We start from the raw sequence: 24,566 nt of genomic DNA, 5'->3' as shown, positions 1-24,566 counted from the left end.
AAACAAAAATACGAACAGTGTATACATGTATACAATTATTATCAACAGTATATAATCAATATATCGATATAAATTTAACAAACCATTGTTATGTCCTTGTCATAAAAAAACACGTGATTTTGGACTGTCAATTCTATACGCATCCGCGGCATACGTGACAAAACAGCAACAACCAAAACACACACACACTACAAAGACAAAAACAAAAACGGAAATAGAACTGTAACAAACAAGAGACAAGACAACAGAAAAAAAAGAGAATCGTCACGTATTCCATTCGCGTTAGAATTGTGTGCGTACATGCTTATAACCTTATACTTATCTAAAATTAATGTGTATACTTTACATTAACTCACAATCAAGATTTTAGCAACATACATTGATGGAAATGCACATTGGCACGACTGGAGTAGAAATAGCTGTATTTGTTATCTTTTTTTAAAAGGGAAAAACACTTCACAATTCATATTCCACTGTTGAAATAGTACAGAGCATACCATTGTAAAATAAATTAAAATTGGCTTTGAATGGCCGGGATATTTGAAAATGAAATAAAAGAAATCGATCCTGATAAAAAGTGAATGCCACCTTTCATTAGGATTGCTGAGTTTGCGATCTCAACCATTTCAAAACGAATTTTCATCAAATAAACGTTAAATCACTTTTAAAATTACATGCTCTATCGTATTTCATACGAGGTTTCTCATCTGACAAAAGGGTTACAAACCTGAATATACTAGTCGATGTTACTACGTTCGTTCACTAATTTTCAGCATTTATAAAGATTTTCATCTCATTTTGGGTATGTCTGTGGGAGTATGTGTAAGTTTTGTGACTTTGATCATTTAGCTGAATAATTAGATACTCGTATTTACCATAAAATTAATGTCATTATCGCTATTTCTCAGTGTTTACTTTTAAACGCATCGTCGGCACATTCAGCAGGATATTTCACAAGCGTACGTCCACGCAATTTGTAAGTACAATAAATTGTATTCGTATATTCTAATTTGGACGAAACTTCAGCAAAAAAACTTCAACAAACAATATTAATTGGATATAATATTATGGAGAGCATGCAAGTACACTTCTCTTATATGTTTATGACGTGCTTATACTACGTTTTTAAGCATGGCGGAGGAATATCCCTACACTGTAGACTTCCGGAATAACGAAGTCTCGGGACCAGCAATTTTCTTTTGTTATATCGAATTTTCTTTATAACCGAATAAATTAACAATAAGAAAAATCAAAAAGCCGATAATTTTGCGACTCAGATTTTTATTTCCTTGTAACCGGAAATTTGTTATAACCGTGATATCAAATAAACGGGAATGCACTGTAGTTCCATAGCGATATTTCTATTTTTAAACAATTTCGAACACTCAGTAGGCCTATAATAACTGAATGCCATTTTTTTTTTAACATACTCGAAACACTATCGGGCTGGCAAATAAACGTTGCTTTAGGATGTAATGCAGGCAGAAATACTACAAATAGGACCAAAGTAGTTATTTGGTGCGTCCACGCGATAGAAAACAAATTCCCTCCCACTTAGCCGAGTTACAGTGCCGAGCTTTGGCGAGTTGTGGCGAGTTGCCTCAAAGGGGCACTCGCGATAACTCGGGTAAAGCTCTTCATGTAACTCGTTATAACTCGCGACAACTCGCGAAACTCGTAGTGAATGTGCAAAACTCCCCGTGAACTCGCGAGTGGTTCAACGATTTTTGAACATGTTCAAAATTGTTTCATAACTCGAAGTAACTCGTGCTGAACTTTTTTTAAATTCGTAATATACTCGTACTACTCTAAACAAACTCTCAATACTCGGACGAAGCTCGCGATGAACTCTTCGTAACTCGCTACCTTCCAGTATATACGCGAGTTCTGCTCGAGTTTTGAAAAGTGCGATACGAGCACTACGACCCTACTACTATGTGGAAGGAGAGTTGCCCTCGAGATAAGCGTGAGTTTAGATCAAGCTCTGCGACTTGACAACGAGTGATGTATTCGCTTATTGTGAGTGCATTGCACTGACCAATCAATATGAAATTATTCAAATGTTCCCAGCGTTTTCATGACAAGAGACATTCATTCAACCCTACACGCAAGTGCACGTGCACAAAAATGGCCATTGCCATTACAATTCTAGAACTACGTAACAATTAAGACAAAAAAAAAAACATGCCTCGGCTCAAGAAATCCAAGAAAAAAACCTGAGAAGGAAACGGAGATCAATCAAGCAATGGAAGAAGAAGAAGTAGAAGAGCAGGAAGAGACAGTAGAAAGAGAAGAGATCATCCGTGATGGGCTACAGAGGCAGTCAGAAGACCAAGCCTCTGAACAATTAGACCCAAAGGACCAGAGCCCCATTTCGTACTCTCTAAAAAAAAATCGAGTGAATTTAGAGTGAAATTGGAGTAAATTTTGAGTGAAAATTTTCATTTTCATTTTAGAGTGACCTCAGAGATCACTCCAAAATATTCGAGTGATGCCTGAGGTCACTCCAAAACGAGTAAAAATGAATATTTTCACTCAAAATTCACTCCAATTTCACTCCGTCTCTCTTTTTTGTATTCACTCCTTCAAGAGTGTATATTTTCACTCCATATTTTTTAGAGAGTAGAAGATGTTGGGATATAGCAACTCTTGCTGGAATGGCAACTTCCAATAGCAGCAGTCAATCAGGAAACTGGATTCTTCCCGTTTCCATGACGATTGTCATTCCAACAAGACTTACTATCGTATAAACTTGTTTTATGAAATGGGGTCCAGGGGCCCATTTCATAAAACTTGTCATCAGTGACAACTGCCACATTTCTATGACAAATTTGCTCTCAACCATTCAGCTGCATGGATTTCAGTAGCTTGTCATATCTATGACAACTTGTCACTGATGACAAGTTTTAAGAAACAGGCCCCAGGTCCCAATAGAAGAACATGGGAGGAAAGACCCCTCTGGAGTCCAAGCAAACCGAACATTAGAGACTGCGTGAACTCATAACGGGCTCGTAACGGGATCGTAACTAGCTCTTTATATTGCAATCGATGAAAGCTCGGTTTAAGTCGTACACAGGTCATCACAACTCACACCGAGATCGGTATGACTCGTATCACGCTCGGATCACTCATACATCTATCGTAGGAAATTAGATGTTGCCTCGCAGATGACTCATGCGCAGCTCATTAAAATTGACAAATTTCACTCGAGTTCTCGCGAGTTCTCGCGAGTTCAAGCTTGCGCAGTTCGGCACAACTCGAGACCCCAACCGGGCTAAGTGGGACCCTTGCTTAGGAGAATAAGTTCTCCGTCCGCTGCCAGACTCGTAATCCTATACTCTGTCTAGAGGCGCGTAGATTCCTTCCCACCGTCAGTACATTCGTCCAACCCGATATCATCCTCCTTGTCATCGAAACCAACGTTGACTGCCCCTCGTTCCATGCCCACAACTCCTCCGTGATGGCCGGTCTCAGGTGTGGTTTCGTCCTTTGGAGGCCCAGTCTTCTCTCTTCTCTTCTCTGACCCATTGTGGGTGTTGCTGAATTAGGTAGAACAAGGAGAATTAATGAGTGGGTCATTTTATTTATGCATTTGGGATGATATATATTATATATGATATACATTTCTTAATCCTCTCGGGACAGGTATAGCTATTTCTGGGTATGGCAGGGAAACACCCTGTATGATGATACAACCACTGCCTTATTGTATTATCATTACAATTATTGTTATTATCATCATTATCATCATTACTAATATTATTGCAATTGTTGAAATAGTCATCATTGTTATTATTGTTATTATTATCATTATTATTATTATCATGATTATTATGATTATGATGATGATGATGACTCTCATCATAATTATTATGATTATGATGATGATGATGACTCTCATCAGGATTATTTTGTTGGAGGGGGGGGGGGGTTGGTGGGGTTGACGAGTAGAGGGTTCAAGTACGGTATCAATTTGAACTCGAAAATGATTTGTTTCCGAATGCAACCTATGTTAATGCGAGAGCGACGTACCATCCAAAGTTCTCCCCCTCCTGTATGGTCTCTGGAAGTTTCTTGCCGCGGGTTTCAGGGAAGGCCAGGGATAGCAGTCCCGCTATGACAGTTACACTGCCAAAGATGACCAAGGGCAGTGGAGTCCAGAATTTATCCAGTGTCAAAATGAGAGGAGCGACGATGCTTGCCACACGAGAGAACATCGAGCAGGTTCCTAGAGCTGCACTCCTAATAAAACACAACAAAAAGTAAAAAGAAAAAGGAAATGAAAACAAAAAGACCAAAAAACCCCCAAACAAACACGAAATTGATCAAACTGAAAATTTAAAATACATTTAACTATAAAGCTAAACTTAAATTGACATTGAATAAGTTTTAGATATCTACATGTTAATTCAATTTCGGCTTAATCTCAAACGACATAATGTGAATGTGAATCTTACAAAAATGGCTGCAGATTTATAATTCAAATTTTGTCTCCATACCTACAATGTACACAAAACATAACGCATATTACGTTTTTGGGCTTAATTATGACACTATTAGTACATGATGAATATTGCGTCGGGCGGGAGCCAGTCACTGTCAACATTATGCATCCGCCATACGTGTGGATGCTCAGGCTGGTGCTGCACCACAGCTATTGAATGGCGGCTATCTCAGATCAGATAGTTCAAAATAGGAGCTTTAAGTCTCACCTTATCTCAGTTGGATACAGCTCACATGTGTAAAGGTACAGGATGGTAAAGGAGGCCGAGATTCCAAACTTGCCTATCATCGCAACAGTAGTAAGAATGGCACCAGGTGCTGCACATGTGACGAAAATTAAACCAAATGATGACGTTGAGACGAGAATTGTGGAAATTCTTCTTCGTTACTGTAAAACACTGCTTTAAATTGAAATCGAAATAATGCACGGTTATCATCTAGGGAGCTGTAATATTACTGCGACTTGTGCATTTTCATCGTATAGTTTATTTTACTTTTTATCGTCACACACTCCAAACGGTCGCAACAACAAATTCACTTTCACCTATTAAGAATAACAGAACCGAACCCCAAACAACGAAAATTGGCAAAAAATAGTAACAATAAAAAAAATCGTAATATGTTGTAAGAATATAGCCGATCGCAGTTTTATATCTTTTGTGTGTGTGTGTGTATGTGTTATATGCCAAATTAATGTTAGCATCTATGCTTGGGTGACTGAAGGCCCAGAGATAAGCCTTTTCATTTCCATATACCTTAATATACACTAATCCACTCCCCTCATTGCATGTATGCCTTATAATTTTGCATTTTAGTTTCTAGTTGTTCGTGCAAAAAATACCAAACAAACAAACAAACAAACAAATTGACTGTTTTATATGAGAGACACCACGTGCCCGCATTCACCGTTGTAGGCCTACTGAGGAGAGAAAATGCCGGTGTGGGAAATGTACACAAATAATCAGGCTGTACGACGTAATAAAGAGCTGATTTTATTTCATTAAAGTTTAATGTGTGGCTAGGTTTAAATACGGGAGCCTGCACTTACGTATGAACGTAGTACATAAGCAAGCCACGCCCCCTAGCAGTAGACAGGAACACAGGCTAAGTCGTCGGCCAATGATCTCAATGGCGAAAATGGAAATTATGTAAGCTGGAATCTCGACGCCTCCAGATATAGCAAAGGCTATGTAATCGTTGACGCCGAGGTTTGAGCTGTTTAGCGATAGTCCGTGGTAAACCATGGCATTTAACCATCCTGGATAAAAGGCAGATGATTTAATCTGTGCAGTTATCGCAATTTAGTGCAAAGTGCTTTCATGTAATTCGAAATGGCAGATACAGTCAGACCGCAGCACCCGATAATTAATTCGCTCATATCAAATTCAACTCGTATGCAAGCCCCCTCGAGGCTTGCATACCTAATGAGCTGCGGAAGGGGATTTTGTCCTTGGGCTTTCGGCAGCAAAAATACACCTTATATTCACAAATTTGGTATCAAATTCAAGGAAAATATGTAAGCTATCGTCACATGTTACTCAAATTATTGTAAATGAAAAATTTCATAGCGTAATTTGAGCTTGAAAAATGATGAAAAAGTAATTCGTGTAGTAGGCCTACACGTTCAAGACGTCAAAAGAATACCAAATTCACCTTGAGTCTCGATGAAAATGCAGTATTCGGTAGTCCATCTCTTAATCTTTGTATCTATGTAAATATCTTAACAATTTGTTGCTTAATCCGGTCAGGAACCAGTAAAATATACATCGATGTCAGTGCTGGTCAGCTTGAAAACGTGCAATATCAAGAGTAAGCTCTCTCATTGGACAGCGCTTGCTTTCAGCGCTTGCATTACGTCATTACGATGATACGGTTTGATCCGTTTCATGCCACTTGCGTGCATAGCGCATGCTTGCATACAGGCACGCGTGTAGTTCAAGCCAAGTTCAGGGCTGAATGCAAGCACTGTCCAATGAGAGAGCTCTTTCGCGCCACTTACTGTACACTTTGTGTGGAGCATACTTCCGGCTTAAGAGTGAATTTTACAGACATTTCAAAACGGAAAAATCAGTATAAATCTTGCTTGCGTCTCCTCGACTCAAATATATGATGAGCATCTAAGTTTCTTCTCTACGAAAAAGCCAAAATCAGAAACAACAGTTTCTTAATCCGGTCAGGAACCAAAAACGAACTTCAGTCGACAAAATCTTCCGTGAAAAGCAGGTAATATTTACACAAATTCAACTGATAATATCGTCATGATAAAAACCGATAGTATGCGCAAATTTGATATAACAATAAAGATCAAAGTCTAGAGAACAATTCACCGTGACTTTTAGCCATGATGAATGTATGTACAAGTAGCTACACTGTGAAAACCATAGCCCTGTCACACTCTCGCCAAATCTCGCACGTACGAGACAAAGTATGGTAGGTGTTCAACACACCGACCGTGTCTATAGAAACCGACCGCGCTCTAAATTATTATGGCATTGCGCGTACAGAAAGAAAATGTACGCATGGGGACTACGCGCAACGGTGTTCGATTCTTCACTGGGCTACGCTACCGAGTGAAATGAGGCGAAAACAAATAAGTATTCCCTTTAAATTCCTGAAATTTAGCAAAATCGAATAAGATCTATCTTGTAACTACATATAACTCGGCCTACCTTTGCTGACTCATTATAGATGTAGAGTATCCTTCAGTAATAAATTTGACGATTTTGACCGCAAAATTGTCATTATGCCGCTTTCTCAAACTCCGCCGCTTGTACGATCGTGCACACACGTTACACGTACACATGACATAATTGTTTTGTCGCCCGCTACGACCGTACGAGTTGAAGCAGAAACGGGAAATGAATGTGAAAGAACAAACCGACTCATCTAATTCATTTCAATTACGATGAAAAGTTTCCTAATGAACATCAATTCAAATTCATCAAACAGTCCTTCAAAAGTGACATCGAAGGATTCAAAATATATTCAAATATTATTGGGGAAAAAATGACGGCTGGAAAAAAAAAAACCAGCAGCTTGTCGAAAAAACACATTTTTAGTGCGCTTCATACGTATTGTCAGGGTGGTCGGTTTGAATGTACAGGGCAACTGAGTGCGGAAAAAACGACACCCCACGCGTTCGAAGCCGCCATCTAGAGCGCGTACCTCAGATCGCATTTTCAGTTCGCGCTTATGAATCCAAAGTATTTTCTCCACACGTGAGTACAATTTCAGGCAAACTGTAAGATTTTTTACGTTTCCGTTAGGTGGTTGGTGTGATGAACACCCAACCATACCTTTCGAACGCAGAAATCGTCAACAAGAGTGCTGAATAAATCTTGCCGGATCGGCTCATTTGCATACGTGCTGCGATCTGACTGGATACAACGATTTTCATGCCATGGTGCGTGATTGAGGTATAGGATAGATAATCATGATGCTTACTGAGCTTCCTTTAAACTGGCAAATTAACTTTTTGTTCATTCTCGGTGCACATATTCGAACTCGTGTATTTGACTCATCTGGGAATATACTTGTTATTTCGTCAGAGAATCATTGTTCCATCGAATATTATAAGCAACGAGACAGAATGCTAGGTTCCAAAGGTTATCGAATCATCTTATTATCATAATTGCAATTGCGTATCAACGTTTAACCTCTTCAGAAAGTATCTTACATTAATTTCAGAAATGCTCTTACGCTGTAGACGCAATAATGTATAATGTCAGAGTAGTCAGTGAATGGAAACAAACCTGTCTAAAGACCTTTTTTATTTTGTTTATTCTTGCAAACACTTTTAACACGTTCTTGTTGAATTCCCAAATCGGCATAGTCTTAAAGACCACCCGGTTTGCGTAGGGAATTTGAAACAAACTAAAATTATTATGTGCCATTATCAAGCAAAACAGCAGCATCTTAAGAAAAAAACAACTGTAATTTGTTCCAAACTTTTGTTCATATAATCGTTGCCGGCCTGCAGGAATGCATGAAAATCAATTTAATAATCTTTATGACATCTACGTTTTTCGAGTAATTTACATCTTTCCTACAAATAATCGTGAATTTAGAACGGCCGTAAATGCGTAACAAAAAAAAAAAATCATGCTTTTTTAATTACATTTACGGAAATTGAAAGGAAAATATAGAATTAAGGAATGAAAAGAAGATAAAGCAACTAACATAAGCAAAAAACAAAACAAAACAAAACAAAGACAAAAACAGGTATAACTAAAATTAACTAATGATACACCTATGAGGCTTCTTGAGTAATTTTCAAAGTAAGTCTAATAGCTATATCTTTTGTTCCCCACATTGATTATGATTACATTATGACTTGAACTGTTGTTTTCGAACTAATAATGAAATGAAATGAATCAGTGATGTCTTGAGCTTATAGCAGAATAACTCGTTATAAAGTGAAATTGTTGTGGTATGATGATTCATGACATATTTATACGCAGAGCCTACGAAACTGATACCATAGGATTATTCCCACAATTACCGATCAATGGAACAGACAGTAATAATTGTCACATATAAAGGTACAATCCATTTTCATAGGAATAATGCGTAATCATGGCAAATTTCGACTTGATACATGGAAACATTAATATTTCTACGTGCTTTCTGCAGGACAGCATAAAGCTGGTATATATTAATTTTCATGAATTGTGGAGGCAACCTAACGAGCACAAGATGCTTTCAGGGCTACTGGCTCTCGTAAAAAAACACTTTCATGTGTTTTTGTGTTTTAGCTTGCCGAATAAATGGCATAATTGACCTCAATCGATTGATCAAATCAATCAATCCATCAATCAAAAAATCAAATAATACATATCAACAAATAGCATCAGAATCACCTTGCATTTTTTCTCTACCGCCTTAACAAATGTAACATAAACATTGTTGTATCATCACGAGTGATATTTTGGAATGCATATTCAAATTCTAGTTAAATGAATATATAAGGGGCTCGGTGCAACATTATAGGCACCGTGCTAACCCACAAAATAGTCGTTTTGAGATAATCGCTGTTGAATGTTTGGAAAGTCCATACATTGTACATTTATTAAACATGAATGCATGCATTTTTTTAAAACCATTTTATTGGTTGAATTCAAATATGATATTTTCACGGAGGTTAGAGTGAAGGGTAAGGATTATGAAAATGCATGTAACTCATTTTTGACAAAAGAGTGGGTTAGCGCTATATTGCACCGACACCCTCAATTGTTAAAAATGATGCTATTTTCATTATCATAAAAACACACACACACAAAAAAAAAAAACAAAACTGGAAGATCATTAAAGGGTGTGTACAGTTGTGGTCGAGGTGTAGGTTTAGCTTTTAACGTTTTGCGAGATATTCAGAAACCACTCTATGAGATGTCAAAAAGCATGCAGTTCTAGGGGGTATCAAAAGTTTATTCGATGAAAATCGATTTTGAAATTAATGAAATATCCAAAAACAAGGTGAAACAAAGAGATCCTAATAAAGTCGGGGCATGTCGCCTTTTATTATTAGCACTTTTTTTTTTGATATCTCAGCCATTTGATAACCAATTTTCATCAAATAAACGTTGAATCCTTCTTAAAGTTACATAATCTTTCATATTTCATAAGAGGCTTTTCATTATCTCACTTAGGAATGTTCAAAACATGAATCCCTACCTCAACCAGTACTGTACAGTCCCTTTAAGTGCCGATGAATTTATTTCCTGTCCTCCCACAGCTAGGAAAAAAAAAACACCCGAGTACGCTTGTAAGAACATACTTAACTGAAAAGACATGCTAAAAAAAAAAAAAAAAAAAAAAAAAAATGGAGAGTAATATTCTCACTGAATAGGAACGTTCTATACTCACTAGTTGAAAATTATGTTAAGTGACCGGATGCGCATTCTCGGTGTCCGGAATATGTCTATACCGGTCTTTCGTCTCTCCTTTTGGGAAGCCTCCTAAGAAACAACAATTAACATATATAAAACGTAAAACAACACAGTTTAACATATATTATGAAAAGGTGGTGCTTGTTAATTTTACTGGATATACCAAAGGATTTGTTTTCGTCTTCTTTTGCATAACATTATTTTTATAACACTCAACGTTGACATCTACAGTATTAATGTTTACACTTTATAGACGAATAATTGTCTGTGCAAGAGATATAATGTAACACGTTCATTATCTTAGATGTTATAAGGTTCATCACAGAATGATGAAAATGGTACTGGATTCTGTTATACGGTTTGACGGTCCTGGGGAAGATTTTTGTTTTCTTTCTGTAATGCTCCTCTCTATAAAGCTGTTAGAATAAATGCATGATTGAGGTTTGAAGTCAAGTAATATGAAAATCATGTTTGTGCACACTAGTGCAAGAGATGGCTAATGCAGGTGAACGTACTTTCCAATGGAGGAGTGACGGTACATTATGCGTATAACAGGCAATGGATAGGCATGATATTTTGGCACTATGATCCTGGGGAGATGTTTCCTGATTTCAAAACGAAGGACTCGAGTTCGAATCCTGACAAGGTTATTGTTCATATTATTGGACGATTTTTTTTTCCCCAACCACAGTGCTGTCCCTTTCCACGCATGTGTACAGGGTAAATGGGTATAGGCCCTATCTGGCAGTATGTGCGTGGTAACTGTAATTACAGGGTGAAAAAAAGCAGTACAGAGAGGCAACCATTTAAGGATTTAAAAAATGCCACAGCTGAGACGATGTTTTCTTTTTTTGGGAAGGGGGGGGGGGGGGGGTGGGGTGTTATGAAAAAAAAAACTACATTCACATGGCCAACTACACCTCGGGTGTTGGGGTTATGAATTAGCCATTCAATCACAGCTATCACTATTAAAGTATTTTGGAAAACAAACGAGAACGAAGGTACTAATGTTGATCTCACTGAACATAACTACGATCTCTATTTACCGATTCCTTGATAAATTCTTGACTGAATATGGGTCTTGGAATTGACTTGTGGTTCACTTCAGCAACCTTCAACAGAATCTTTTCCGCATCTTCGTACTTTTTCTGAGACATGAGCCAGCGCACAGACTCAGGAATAAAACTGTATAGAATCATTATGTAGATGCATATCATATATCTTATATTTGAAAGGGAGCTCGAAAGCGGTAGTTTTGAAATTAGCAGGAAATAGGTGATATAATATGCTATTCTGCTGAGACAACATGTAGAGCTTATTAACGTCATAGAAAATAGATACTGTAATCGAAAGGTATAATACAGACAACAGAAACTGCGTTGAGAGGTATAGTTTTTATTTGTTTTTGTTTGTATTTATCACTAAAGCTGACTGTCTTAAGTTTTAAAAAGATCTAGCTTCAGTGGACTCGTTAACTCATTTTCATAAAATCGTTAGAAGGATTCACGTCAATATCGAAATCAGGATGTATTTCCGTAAAATTACCATGCATTTTTCTGTCGTGTCTTAAAAGAGACTAGATGAAAAATGATCAAATGAAAATTAAAACAGACCACTGGTCTAGATATCAAAAATGTATCCATAGAGATGCATACTATATGACAGCACTGCTGGCAATTAACAGAGTGGACTATTCCTGAAAACGACAGTCGAATCGCTCACATTGATTATCAGTTTGGATAATCAGATCGTCACACAGTAAAGAGACCGTGATGAATGAAAAGGAGTGGGTATTTAAGTGGGAACTACAGCAAATTTGATCACAACTCTGCATACTTACAATATTGCTACAATGGATAAGGCGATTGGAGCTGATGTCACCAGTTGCAGCGTTTTCCAATCACGGAAGAGGAAGGCAATTAGGGCAAGGAACATGTACCCTAGGGCATACGGGATACCAAAGGCAATTCCAACTATGTTCCGCTTCAGAGGGCCAACGAACTCAGTTGCTGTAAGAGGGTAAAGAATGGAGGAAGAATATCATTTTAATACCATCACGTAATTATGAAAAATCAAAGTATTTGAAAAAAGCAATATGAAAAATGACGTAGGAATTATAAAATGATAAAAATACAGACGGTCCAGATCATGGATGACTTACTATCATATAAATATCAGCGGTAGCCCGGGGCTACCTGAATTTTCAACATGGCTCTAGTACATACATATATATGTATGTTACCGTGCACCACAAAAAAAAAAAAAAAAAGGTCGCACACAGTGATCTTGTGTGAGGACTGAAAATAGGTGAAATGGGTCAACCTAACCAATCTTGATTTTTTCATATTTTTTTGAAAGAGCAAGTCCTTTTCTGTATTATATTAAAGTTTGGGATCATAAAACAAACAGGAACTTGTGTTTTCAGCAGTTTTTCTCGAACACTTTTTGGTGGAATAGTGTGATTAGTTGTTTGTCATAGAACCCTCTTCCGGTTTCTCAAAAAACCCTGTCCAATCACTTCACTTTCAACTCCAATAACATTAGAGAGAATAAAGCTACTGCATTGAAAGTTGGTATTAATCATGTACAGAATGTGCTGATGACGTATGCTTAATTTCAGTTTAATCTAATACATTGTAATCCCTTATTTGTTGTTGCTCCGGTGGTCAACATCCTGTTTTTTGTTCAATTCATCCCACAGTTAGCATAGCTTGGTAAAAATTAAGCGCTTGAATACACCCTGTACTTCAGAGCCTGTTTTCTCAGTTCACACTTTCCAGAGTGTGTCCTTTCTTTCCAATATCAAGATAGGTTAAGAGAGTCCTTTTGAATCAAGTTATACATCATTTTAAAGCTTAGAGTCTGCTCTTTCAGATTGTACTCTTAACTCAAAACCATGATTGGCGACTTGTTTGTTTTCTGATGCAAGGTCACATATATATATATATATATATATATATATATATATTTTATGTATATACTAGTATATATATAGATTGGTTTTTTTTTTTTTTTTTGGGGGGGGGGCGATCGGGCACTTCTAGAATTTCGGGCAACTGCATTGCGTTTTCGATCCACCAAATTTCAGATTTAAGTATTTCAGTGATCCGAATGGGCCATCGGAGGAAGGCATCAATGGCGATCCATGATATCATATTTTCATAAGAAGTGCATAATTATGCTCATAAATGACGAATAAGTAAAACATTTGAGAGATCGTGATCGTTATATCAATCATGTCTGACATACAAATCTTGCCCTTATTGTACTTGCCATAATCATTAACGAATGTATTAGATGTCCTTGAATATGAACGTCTATTCATATTAGGAAAAATGAGGGTGTTGTTTTTTTTTTTTTCTTGCACCTTTGTTTGTTTGTTTGTTAGTTAGTTTTTTTTATTACCTAAGACGTAAGCAATGATGTAGGAACCGATTGCTGCCACACCCTGGAAGAATCGTAGCACGGAATAAACTACCCAAGACGGAGAGATGGTAGTGAGAGCACCGAAGGCTAGTTGCAAGATTAAACTCGCAATGAGTGTCCACCGTCGCCCAAGGCTAACCGGATGTAAAGAAACCGATAAAGCTGCCTATGGAACTAATTTCATAACGATGAGCAACACATGGTTGCAAATAATGGTTACAGCTCGTTATTTCGAAGGTTCGTTATTCCGAAGGTTCTTTAGTCCGATGGTTCGTTATTCCCAAGGTTCGGTATTCCGAAGATTCGTTATTCCGAAGGTTCTTTAATTCGAAAATGAAATAAGGTTCGTTATTTAGAAGGTTCGTTAATCCAAAAATGAAACAAACTCGTTATTCCTAAGGTTCGTTACGGACCCTGTATCATTTTGGATAAACGAGCCTTCGGAATAGCGAACCCTATTTCATTTTCGGACTAACGAACCTTCGGACTAACGAACCTTCGGAATAACGAACAACACCCAAATAATTTGTTTTCTAATTTCTCTGTCTCTGTCTGTCTGTCTAAATATCTTTAATCAGATTAATAGATTGTAAGTTTCTATGCATACGTACAATCATGAATATAAACATATCGATTACACAAAATCTTTATGTTTATGAATTATATATAAGAAAAAAAAAACCTTAAAACCTATCTGTTTAAGATAATATTTATGTTTATGGAACTAAACCTTATTAATGCAGTTATGCATGTCGGATGTATTGCAAAGTCTGTCCTTTTATGTACGTAAAAGAAATAGTTATTTTAGAATAATGCATTGTGTTTGGTAAATTGCAATTCTTGTTGTTATATTTATATTATGATACAATTTGTAAAGCGCATTGAATTTGTTTTCAAGTCTAAAATGCTCTATATAAGAATTTGCTATTATTATTATTGATATTCTTATCAATGTCAACGTTATCAATATCATTTAAAACATATGTGCATTGAAGCTTGTCTATCGAGATATGTATAACGGGGAATACGGTCTCTGTACACAGGTGTCTGTTTTAAAGTTAAAAAGTATAAGAAGGTGGAGTTGAACAAAATTCATGGGAAGAAAGAATGCCTTGATATACATTTACTTACAAGTCAGCGAGCAATCCGAGTATGAATGATCCGGCCAAACAGCCGCCATAGAAAACTGATTGAGTTACGTCGGGTAAGTCTTCCTTCCCGCATACCAGGTTAAACTGACAGGAGAAAGAAACGCCATACTTTACAAAAAGAGTTAAACACATATCATTCGATTAATGAAGTTTATTGTAGTTAACTGAATCATTTAGTTAAGCTGAATAACTTACCCCACTCGATCGTTGTGTTTAGGAAAATTCTTGTAAAGGTTACCTTTTTAGTGTGTATATTGTGTTCTTATATGTGACCCTGCACCACACACAAACAAAAACCCCAACAAACAAACAAACAAAAAATCGCCAGATATGGATTTATAGTTTCATAGGACAGATTCTGAAAGAGAAAACTCTAAGCTTTCAATTAATGATGTATAACTCAATTCAGATGGACTCCCCTAACCTGTCTAAATACTGGAAAGAAAGCACACACTCTGGAAAAATGTGAACCGAGAAAAGAGGTTCTGCAGTACAGAGCCTATTCAAGCGCTTATTTTTTACCAAGCCGTGCTAGATGTGCGATGAAAGGGACAAAACGAAGGATGTAAACCACCTGAGCAACGACAATGAAGGGATTATCAGATTAAACTAAAATTGAGCATGTTTCATTAACACATTCTGTCCATCATTAATGCCAATTTTCAAAGCAGTACCATTATCCTTTAAAAGTGATTAAACTTGAGATTGAGCAGAGTGCTACCGATTTCAAGAAATGAAAATGGACCTCTACAACATACCTGATCATTCTACTCTCCTCAAAAAGGGTTGTGGAAAAACTGCTGAAAACACACTTTGTCATTTATGTTATGATCCCAAATTAAAGCATAATGTAGAAGAAGGATATTTCTTTTAGAAAATATGAGAAAAAACCAATATTGACTCAATTGACCCATTTCACCTTTTTTTGACCTCTCACGTAAAATCAAGGGGTGCGACTTTTTATTTGTTTTGTGATGCACGGTCACATTATCACTGAACTGGAACTGCAAACATCCTCAACGATTAAGACACTATAGAATTTTAAAGGATTATAAATATTGAAATCAAACAGAACTAATAATCAGTAATCATGAAATTACAACAGCATCTTTTAAAACTTGATCTTGATTACAAATTCAGTAGTTATGCTACCATAAAAGAAATGTGAAATTAGGGTGAGAGAGGAAAAATAAGAAAAAAAAATAAAGATGGACTGAGACCAATAATTGGGCCACACTTTTTTATCATTTACAGTGCATTTCCTTAGAGAGTTTTTTCTTTGTTTCCTCTTTTGTCTGTTTGTATGAGAAGAGACAAGTAGATGCATCAAAACGACTCTTATCTACTGTCCTTGGTCAATTGAAAAAAAAAATTAAACGAATAAATCTTAAAGTATCTCTCATCAGAGAAATGAGTTTATATAATTTCTACCTTTCTCCCTCCCCCCCCCCAAAAAAAAGGGGGGGGGGCAAAAAAACCAACCTCACTAGCAATGGAGGACTTGTATAATGATGTATCATAGATCCATCCTTCGTCGCATGAGATGACGTCACCCAGTCCAGTGCTGTAGTTTGATGGAGAGAGTCCGGGCCAAAAATCGACCCCTGACGTGTTGTACTTGCGGCATTGCATGTACACAAGGTCGCCGTCAGAAGTTACGTTGAACGGGATGCTGGCGTTGCGCTTTGCCTCTTCTTCTTCTTCTTCTTCTGATTAAGTCTGCCTCCTTCAATAGACTGAAGATTCTTGCAGACTCTCCACAGAGCTCACCGGAGAGGTCAACTTCACTGCAGTCATAATCATCCCAGTCTGGTACCTTTATAGATTATTAGCGAAATAGTGCATACAGTCAAGCAAACAATCTATTTTGAAGTGTATTGTGCAGAACATTTTTTTTTTAATTTTCAGGACGAACGCAGATGTCAAATAAAAAAAGAAAAGAAAAACACGAGGAAACATAGCCATTTGATTTTTATTTTTTTTTTGATTGTGTGAAAACCTCCCAATCTTTGTTTTTCTTACAAATTTATCGTTAAAAGAAGAAAAAAATAACAGTTTTGTACAATAAATGTGACCGTGCACCACAAAACGAACAAAAAGTCGGACACACTGATTTTTTGTGAGGTTTGAAAATAGGTGAAATGGGTCAACCGAGCTGATGTTGACTTTTTCATATTTTCTGAAAGGCAAGTCTTCTACATTATGCTAACATTTGGGATCATAAAACAGGCAGGAAAGTGTGGTGTTTAGCCGTTTTTCTTGAGCACTATTTGGCAGAATAGTGTGATTAAGTGTGTCTTTAGAGTCCCTTTTTCGTTTCTTGAAAACCTTGTACACCCTCTTCTCTTTCAAGTCCTATAACTTTTGAAAGGATAGGGCTACTGCTTTGAAAGTTGGCATTACTTAAGGACAGAATGTGTTAATAAGGCATGATAAATTTGAATTTAATCTGATAATCCCTTCATTGTTGTTACTCCAGTAGTTTACATCCTGTTTTTGTCCCATTCATTGCACACCTAGCACGGCGTGGTAAAGATTAAGCGCTTGAGTAGACACTGTACTTCAGAGCCTCTTTTCTCAGTTCACACCTTTCCTGAGTGTGTGCCTTCTGTCCAATATTTAGATAGGTTAGGAGAGTCCATTTGATTTGAGTTATACATCATTTTAAAGCTAAAAGTCGACTTTTTTAGAATATGCTCTTAAGTAAAATAAGTTTCATGTCTGGCGACTTATTTTTTGTTTTGTGGTGCAGGGTCACAAATAGTCTTTTAAGCAGATGCTAGCAATTCCATTGCCAAATTTACCAACGTTGTTGAAGGTTGTATCTAAGGTGGGACCCAATTTTCAATATGTCGCGGCGGAAATTATGTATTACAATTAATCCTAAAAAGCCCAAAGGGGGGGGGGGGGGGGCACATTGCGCACTCCAACCAGATTTTCATTCGCCATTCCTTCGTCCTTAATCCAATTTTAACCAAATTGATGACTTTTCCTAAAATCTTATTCCAAACATTTTGATATATAATTTAGCTATATGTGATGATGCTGGTTGCCATGGCAACCATAAACTGACAACCGTGTCAGTCAGATTTTTCGTATTTTTCTGTTCCAATTCCAATTAACAATAATTTAATGTATGAAATGGGCGTTTCTTGGCTGAAATTTGCTGACGAAGCAAAATGTGAAGATATTATTGCCCTGAAATATTTTTGCTATTATTTCCTTTGTTTTTCTGTGACAATGGCATAAAACAATAGATATAAAAGAGATACTTGAAAATAATTGAATTTTCCAAAGATTGCTGTTCTATTTTGTGCCATTTTGATTCCCTCACCCAAGTTATACCTCTAATGTCATTTTTTATCACATTATCAATCTGCAAACTTAAAATTTCAGTTTTATGGGAATATGAAATATGCTATAAAGTATGCATGAACCTATCCCTAACAATACATCACAGGTCTCATAATGTATTTCTTTATCCGTTATGAATATCGCCCCCCATGTGGTGACCTTCAAAAAATTTCAACCATAGCAAATAGTGAGCTTTGACTTGCACATCATTTGTGGCAAATATGAAAAATATTGGTCTATGATAACATATATATACTGGGGATAAAGAAATTATACAGAAAAATCATGTTTTTAGCATATGTCGTATGTTTTTCCCTCTATGGGTGACCTTGAAAACATTAAAGTATGCAGTCATGTAGAATATGAATTGCTCTACCCATGTGCCAAATATGACGACGAAACATCAAACAGTAACAAAGTTATATCGGGGGGCACAATGTGCCCACAAGGTGCCCCCCCCCCCCCTCCTGAGCCTGGGAAGGGCCAAAAAAGCTTGGGCTTTATAGGGTTTAGAATGTGGCTCCTCGTCTTTCTTTTTCTGATTTGTTTGCGCTTTTGGTGAATACCGCGCATAAAATTGTTGAGATATTCACAAACAAAGTAGTCTCAATTAGATGTGGCTCCCATCTTTTAATAGGACCACTAATAACTGTTTTTTAAACTATATTTAAGGCATTTCAAAATCGATTTTCATGAAATAAACTTCAAATTCCTTTGAAAACTGTATGCTTTATCATATTTCATATAAAGTAACTTCTAATCATCTCCCCCCCAAAAGATAATAATAGATATATGAATAAAAGAATAAGCCCAATTTCAGCCTTAATTGCATCATGCCTGTAATCTTAACCGGGATATTAAAAAAAAATAAAAACTATGTCAATTAATGCCTTTGAGAGTGTGTGTAAAATGCCTCATAGTTTTACGCAAAAAGAGATAAGCTTTCTCATATCAATTTTCATAGCCATTTGCTATCTTTGTTTTTTACACGTATATATATATATATATATATATGTATATATATCATAATGATATATATATATATGTGTGTATATATATCAAAATGATATATATATATATGTATATATATATATATATATATATTATATATAGCATATTATGTGATAAGGCCAATTCAATTTCCCCAAAACAACAGCAAAACACTCTCTTACAAAAACTATCAAAAGAATTCATCATACATATTTCGAAGCCGTTAAAGTTTGACTATTTGACTATGAAAAATAAACATTGGGACTCTTAAGCAATTACTTGACAAAAACGCGAACTTTGATGTTTGTTCTATTTCAGGGCAACGTCTTTATACTTGATGTGGACTCAATAGGGCACCTGTAAAACGTTCAAGCATTAACCTTTTATCAACTAGTGTTATAACTTTCTTTCTCTCTCTCTCTCTCTCTCTCTCTCTCTTTCTGGACCGAGGGAATACCTGGTTTCAGCCACGACTGTCAAACATCACACAGATTTAAATTTTTCTTTGTACCCTCACCCCCGCAGGATAAATCATGCATTGTTATAATTTTTTCTTCACTTCATAATAACGAAAAGTGAAGTTCTGTCTGAATAAAGCGATTAAAAAGATACGAAAAGGCAAAAACAATTTCACGTCAAATGAGAAAATATCCAATCTATGCAGCAACGCCTACAGAAAACTCAGGTATACTAGTCTTCTAAAATTATCTAATTACATATCACCGTGCGTATGACGTTATAAAACATGCTGAAACGTGGGCACGTGTGTAAATATGACCCTGAGTTTTATTGAATGTGATAACCTCCGCTTCAATAAAGATAATGACGAGCGATGTACAGGTACACAGAGTTCAAAAAGTATAGTTCAATGATTTTATTTTCTGTTCCTCAGCCAGCTGTGCTTGGGATTGTTCTCTGAAAATGCCCAAATTACACTCAATGAATAATTTATGCAATGTATTTTGTAAAACTGGGAATAAATGTTAAGATATTGCACACAGAATGCTGAAAAAAGGGGGCATCTTTGATTTAAAGTAGAATATTGCCTGCATTTATTCTAGGTATGATATCATACGTGACTGTTATCTTCATAATTGTTATATCACAACAATTCTAGGTCAACATATACATTTGCCTTCGTTTGAACCAAACAATCAATGAACGCCAATGTTATTCTGATGAAATTAATATTCCGTCATCAATCAAAAAGAAGGCTGTAAAATTCGTTATTGCCCGGACATGGAATAAAATGATATAACAATAGTAATATAGAGAATTTTACAAAATATTATGTAGCATTTGTGGGTATACCTTCTGAGTATCTTGAGGATAATATCTTACCCTCCCCATCTCTCCCTTTACCAGAAGGAATTACTTTGAGTATACTCTTTCGTTATGCCATCTGAGAAAATTGGAATACCATGCTCCATTAACTAAGTTTATTTATCATTCGTTTAATTCTCTATTTTTCATTGACTTCGGATTACACTGTTACCTGACTTGTAAGAAAGTTTTAGAGAGTTTTTAATAAAAAGGCAGTAGCATAACTTTTCTGCACCCACACATACACAGACACACATACATTCACTAAAGCATAGAAATCACATACTTTGCATGCATGCATTGTTAGATTCTCATCCAACTTTGACTGCATTCTCGTATTATCATAGGTCCTATTTTACGCCCGGGTTATACTTCCCCTCAATATGGCGTTGTCGTAATGGTGGCACGGAAGAAAGATGAGAAGGTGACGTTCACCTTTTCAACGATTTTTTTTAAAACAAATTTTAATTCCTGTATTTCAAGCTTCCATATTTGATATCACTCGACCTACCGCACACCAGTGATCCATCGAGACGTTTAGAAACACTGATATCACGAACGACCAAGAGTTCAAGAAACTGACGGTGCAGACGAGAGTGAATACGCGCCATTGGTAGGGCCCCATTTCTCCGATCTCCTTCAAGATGTCGTCGAAGCTCTTCATTGTGATACCACTGATTCCTTCCTTTTCAAAAAGAATGCTAAAATCACGTTGATTTTCGAAGTCGAACTATCGTTCTTACCACAAAAGTGCAATAGCCTCGGCAGATTGTGACGGCACTTTTACTAACAATGGTTATGATGGAACCACCGCAATGCAGTAGTCTTTGAACGTTCTAGGTATATTGCCGTCACGTCACGAAGGGAAGTTTTATAGTCAGAATAGAACAACAAACCAGTTTAGTCTAAAACAGGTGGATAAACATGCATCATGATATAATGATAAGACTTTTATAATATCTGTTCAGTCTTCGGGTTGATTGAGGGATACACCCACTGTCCTCATTTTCAACGAACCTATCTTGATCAGGCAATGTGATTTGATACAGATATTCCCTGATCAGGGCGATGTGGGTGAGACTATCTGATGACTATGTGGCCCGCAAAAAACAAAAGGATCCTAAAGTCGCTGACGGGTGAGCCGAGAAAATCGAGTTTGAAGTGAGATCACCAAAATCTGTCAAAACGTTTGGATTTCTGTTTTTAACATAATTTTGTAGTCTAATGTATCTTCTATCATCTGCCGAAATTTCGAAGCTAAACGATCAAAGGAAAGGCCAGAAAATAGCATTTTTCTGGGCCATGATTGGCTCGCCCGTCAGCGACTCTAGGATCCTTTTGTTGTAGCGGGTCACCTATGATAGAAGTGATGATTTCATCGTCTAACGCGTCTCGAACCTTGCCAAAGCTCAGAAGACTTTTATTCATGCAGGTCCTAAATTCTAGAACTCCCTTCCCATGGATTAAAAAATGCACCTTCATTGAATTACTTCAAAAAGAGATTGAAAATGTTTCTTTTGAAGTTTTATAATGTAACCGAATGAATTTGATTTTGTAATGTATTTCGTAAGCACGACATTGTCTTCTCTTCTTTCACTATAGGCTGCGTTCTCTTGAGGCATAGATAATTTTCATTGCGTGCTAGTATTCCATACGTGCTCTCGTCCCCATGCACAGTTGCAATCTCTTCCGCTGGAAAGCAGCTCGACAATGTATCACTTTCGAAGACGCTTGGCTAATTTTCTCTGTGGGCTTTTGTCCTTGGTGATTGCATCAAAATTGTTTAGGCTTTTCTTTCTCTCCCCCCCCCCTCTCTCTCTCCCTCTTTTCCCTGTTTTTTGTTCCCTCTTTTCACACTTTTGCTTTTTTTTTCTCTCTATTCCCGACTTTCCCAGTTTCCCGCACTCTTTGTAGTTGTAAGCTTTTCACCCCCTTATTTCCCCCTTTTCCCTCAGAGGTACCCACATGATACAAGCCTAGTCTTTTGATTGGGTACCTCCATTTTTTTTTTTCGCAGAGTGTATGTAGAATGTATGTATTGTAATGTATTGTATGTATTTTTGTACTGATCATGTAGACATGAACATGTTGTTAATCCTGTCTGGTTACGTATATTTTGTTACTCCCATGTCAAACTCATAATATTGTTTCTTGTACATTCTGTTGGAAAGAAAAAGTGAAAATAAAGTTTGAATTTGAATTGAATTGAATTGAAATAAACAAATGAATATACTGAACATTTTTAAAACAAACGTAAAGATTTGTTGTCAATACACTGACATAGTAATGATGGGTTGATGCTCAAACCAAAGGTCGTTATTTAATGTACAGAGCCAAAATAATCAAACGTTTCAATCCAACGTTTGATCAAAAAAAAAAGAAAGAAAGAAGAAGATGACGAAAATATAAATTTCATTAAAAGCGTGTTTAAAATTAAAATTCAAACTATACTTTACAGTAGCTCTGTCGTGACAGAGTTTTACCTTCAAATATGATTTTAGTTCTGTCCAACACAATAATAGATATTATGATGATCATCCGGCCATAAATAACATGTTCGAAAGTTTGTAATTTCACTATAAACAGACCACTATAGTTAGCCTATTATATAGAACATAATTATGTTGAACACAAAAACATAAAGTTACCCTGTAAGAGTAATGACCTCATAATGTACCCCTGCTTGTTGATACTGATATCTCACCTTAGATACCAAGAACCGACGTTTCTCAATCATGTCAATACTATGCTATATTTGTGGATTTATATAAACAATAAACATAATATATTCAGTATTTTATTATACCAACTTAATGTTAACATTAGGCTGAAATTTTCATTTGAAAACAGCCAGCTCTAGGGGGTAGTAACATACTCTAAAAAGCACAACACGCTTTTCTGGCATTCAAGACACAACGCCCTCTGTTGACCACATGACATGTTTAACAACAACACCCAAAATAAAAAATCTGCTTATGACGTAAACTACTAGTTCACAAAATATTCATGAGGATTGATTCATAACAAAAAATCGACAGAATTACTTATCAGAAGAAATCGTACAGATAAATTTGCAGCATTGATGACAAATTCGTTTAACATGACATTCTGGGACAGTGATTTTTTTTTATCTATTTATTTATTCCTGTTCACAGGGTGGATAGCCCTTTCAGCACAAGACTGATTTTCAAAGGGGTCCACGTAAAAATACAAATATTTACAGGGTAAAAACAATAAATACGAATTACATAAATAACTGTACTACAACAAAAACAAACGAATGAAAATAAAAGTACATATACTCAACATATGAACATCTTCATTCTTTCTTTCTTTTTTATTTATTCATTCATATAATTTGCTATTTATTATTTATTCATTTATTTCTACAAACGTAGAAATGCATGCTAAATTCAAAATTCTCACAATAACTCGATGTGTGTGTCTATGTACGTATTCAGCTATAATATTTATCTATTTCGTTTATTCATGTAATTAGTATTACCAACCATAGAAAGGCACGCTAAAATGACGATTCCTTCCTGTAGAGTGTCAACGCGATAACCTTAATGTGTGTGTGTGTGTGTGTGTGTGTGTGTTTTCTTCTCGCTTGCATTCCTCCTTTCAAAGGCCGCATGATCATGTTCGAGGACGCTGTCAGCGCCTTTAAGACTGAAGAATAACTACCAACAATCTCGGAATGCTGACCTTTTGACGATGCTCTGAAAAGAGCAAACATTGCCAATTCTGCCTTGCTTTGAAATGGATGAGATATCATCCAAGTCCTGGTTATTGACAACGAGCAGATTGGACTTGGCGTTTTCAACATGGATATCAAGTTTTGAGTAGAGTTGATGACCATTTTGGCAATATCTAGGTTAAGTTGGAACGTCCGCACCAATTCCGCTGTAAATGACAGTAATAGTTTGCTTTA

General features: G+C 36.4%; 1 protein-coding gene across 1 annotated transcript; it reads right to left on the bottom strand.

Moving 5' to 3' along the window:
- Positions 1–3,343: 3,343 nt before the first annotated feature.
- Positions 3,344–21,296, bottom strand: LOC139737429 (organic cation transporter protein-like). The gene is made up of 12 exons (XM_071648105.1): positions 21,144–21,296; positions 16,736–16,781; positions 16,448–16,671; positions 14,946–15,049; positions 13,794–13,948; positions 12,229–12,397; positions 11,435–11,573; positions 10,368–10,457; positions 5,552–5,759; positions 4,713–4,821; positions 4,033–4,242; positions 3,344–3,539 (listed from the first exon to the last, which is right to left on the bottom strand). The coding sequence occupies exons 1-12, from the start codon at positions 21,294–21,296 to the stop codon at positions 3,344–3,346; spliced, it is 1,803 nt and encodes a 600-aa protein (XP_071504206.1).
- Positions 21,297–24,566: the final 3,270 nt, after the last annotated feature.

The sequence above is a fragment of the Diadema antillarum genome, unplaced genomic scaffold, assembly GCF_040938485.1.
Source record: "Diadema antillarum isolate AM-2024a unplaced genomic scaffold, OU_Dant_1.0 seq00000693_RagTag, whole genome shotgun sequence".
NCBI lineage: Eukaryota > Metazoa > Echinodermata > Echinoidea > Diadematoida > Diadematidae > Diadema > Diadema antillarum.
Note: the sequence above shows the minus strand (reverse complement) of the source record. Positions and strands in the feature narration are given on the sequence as shown.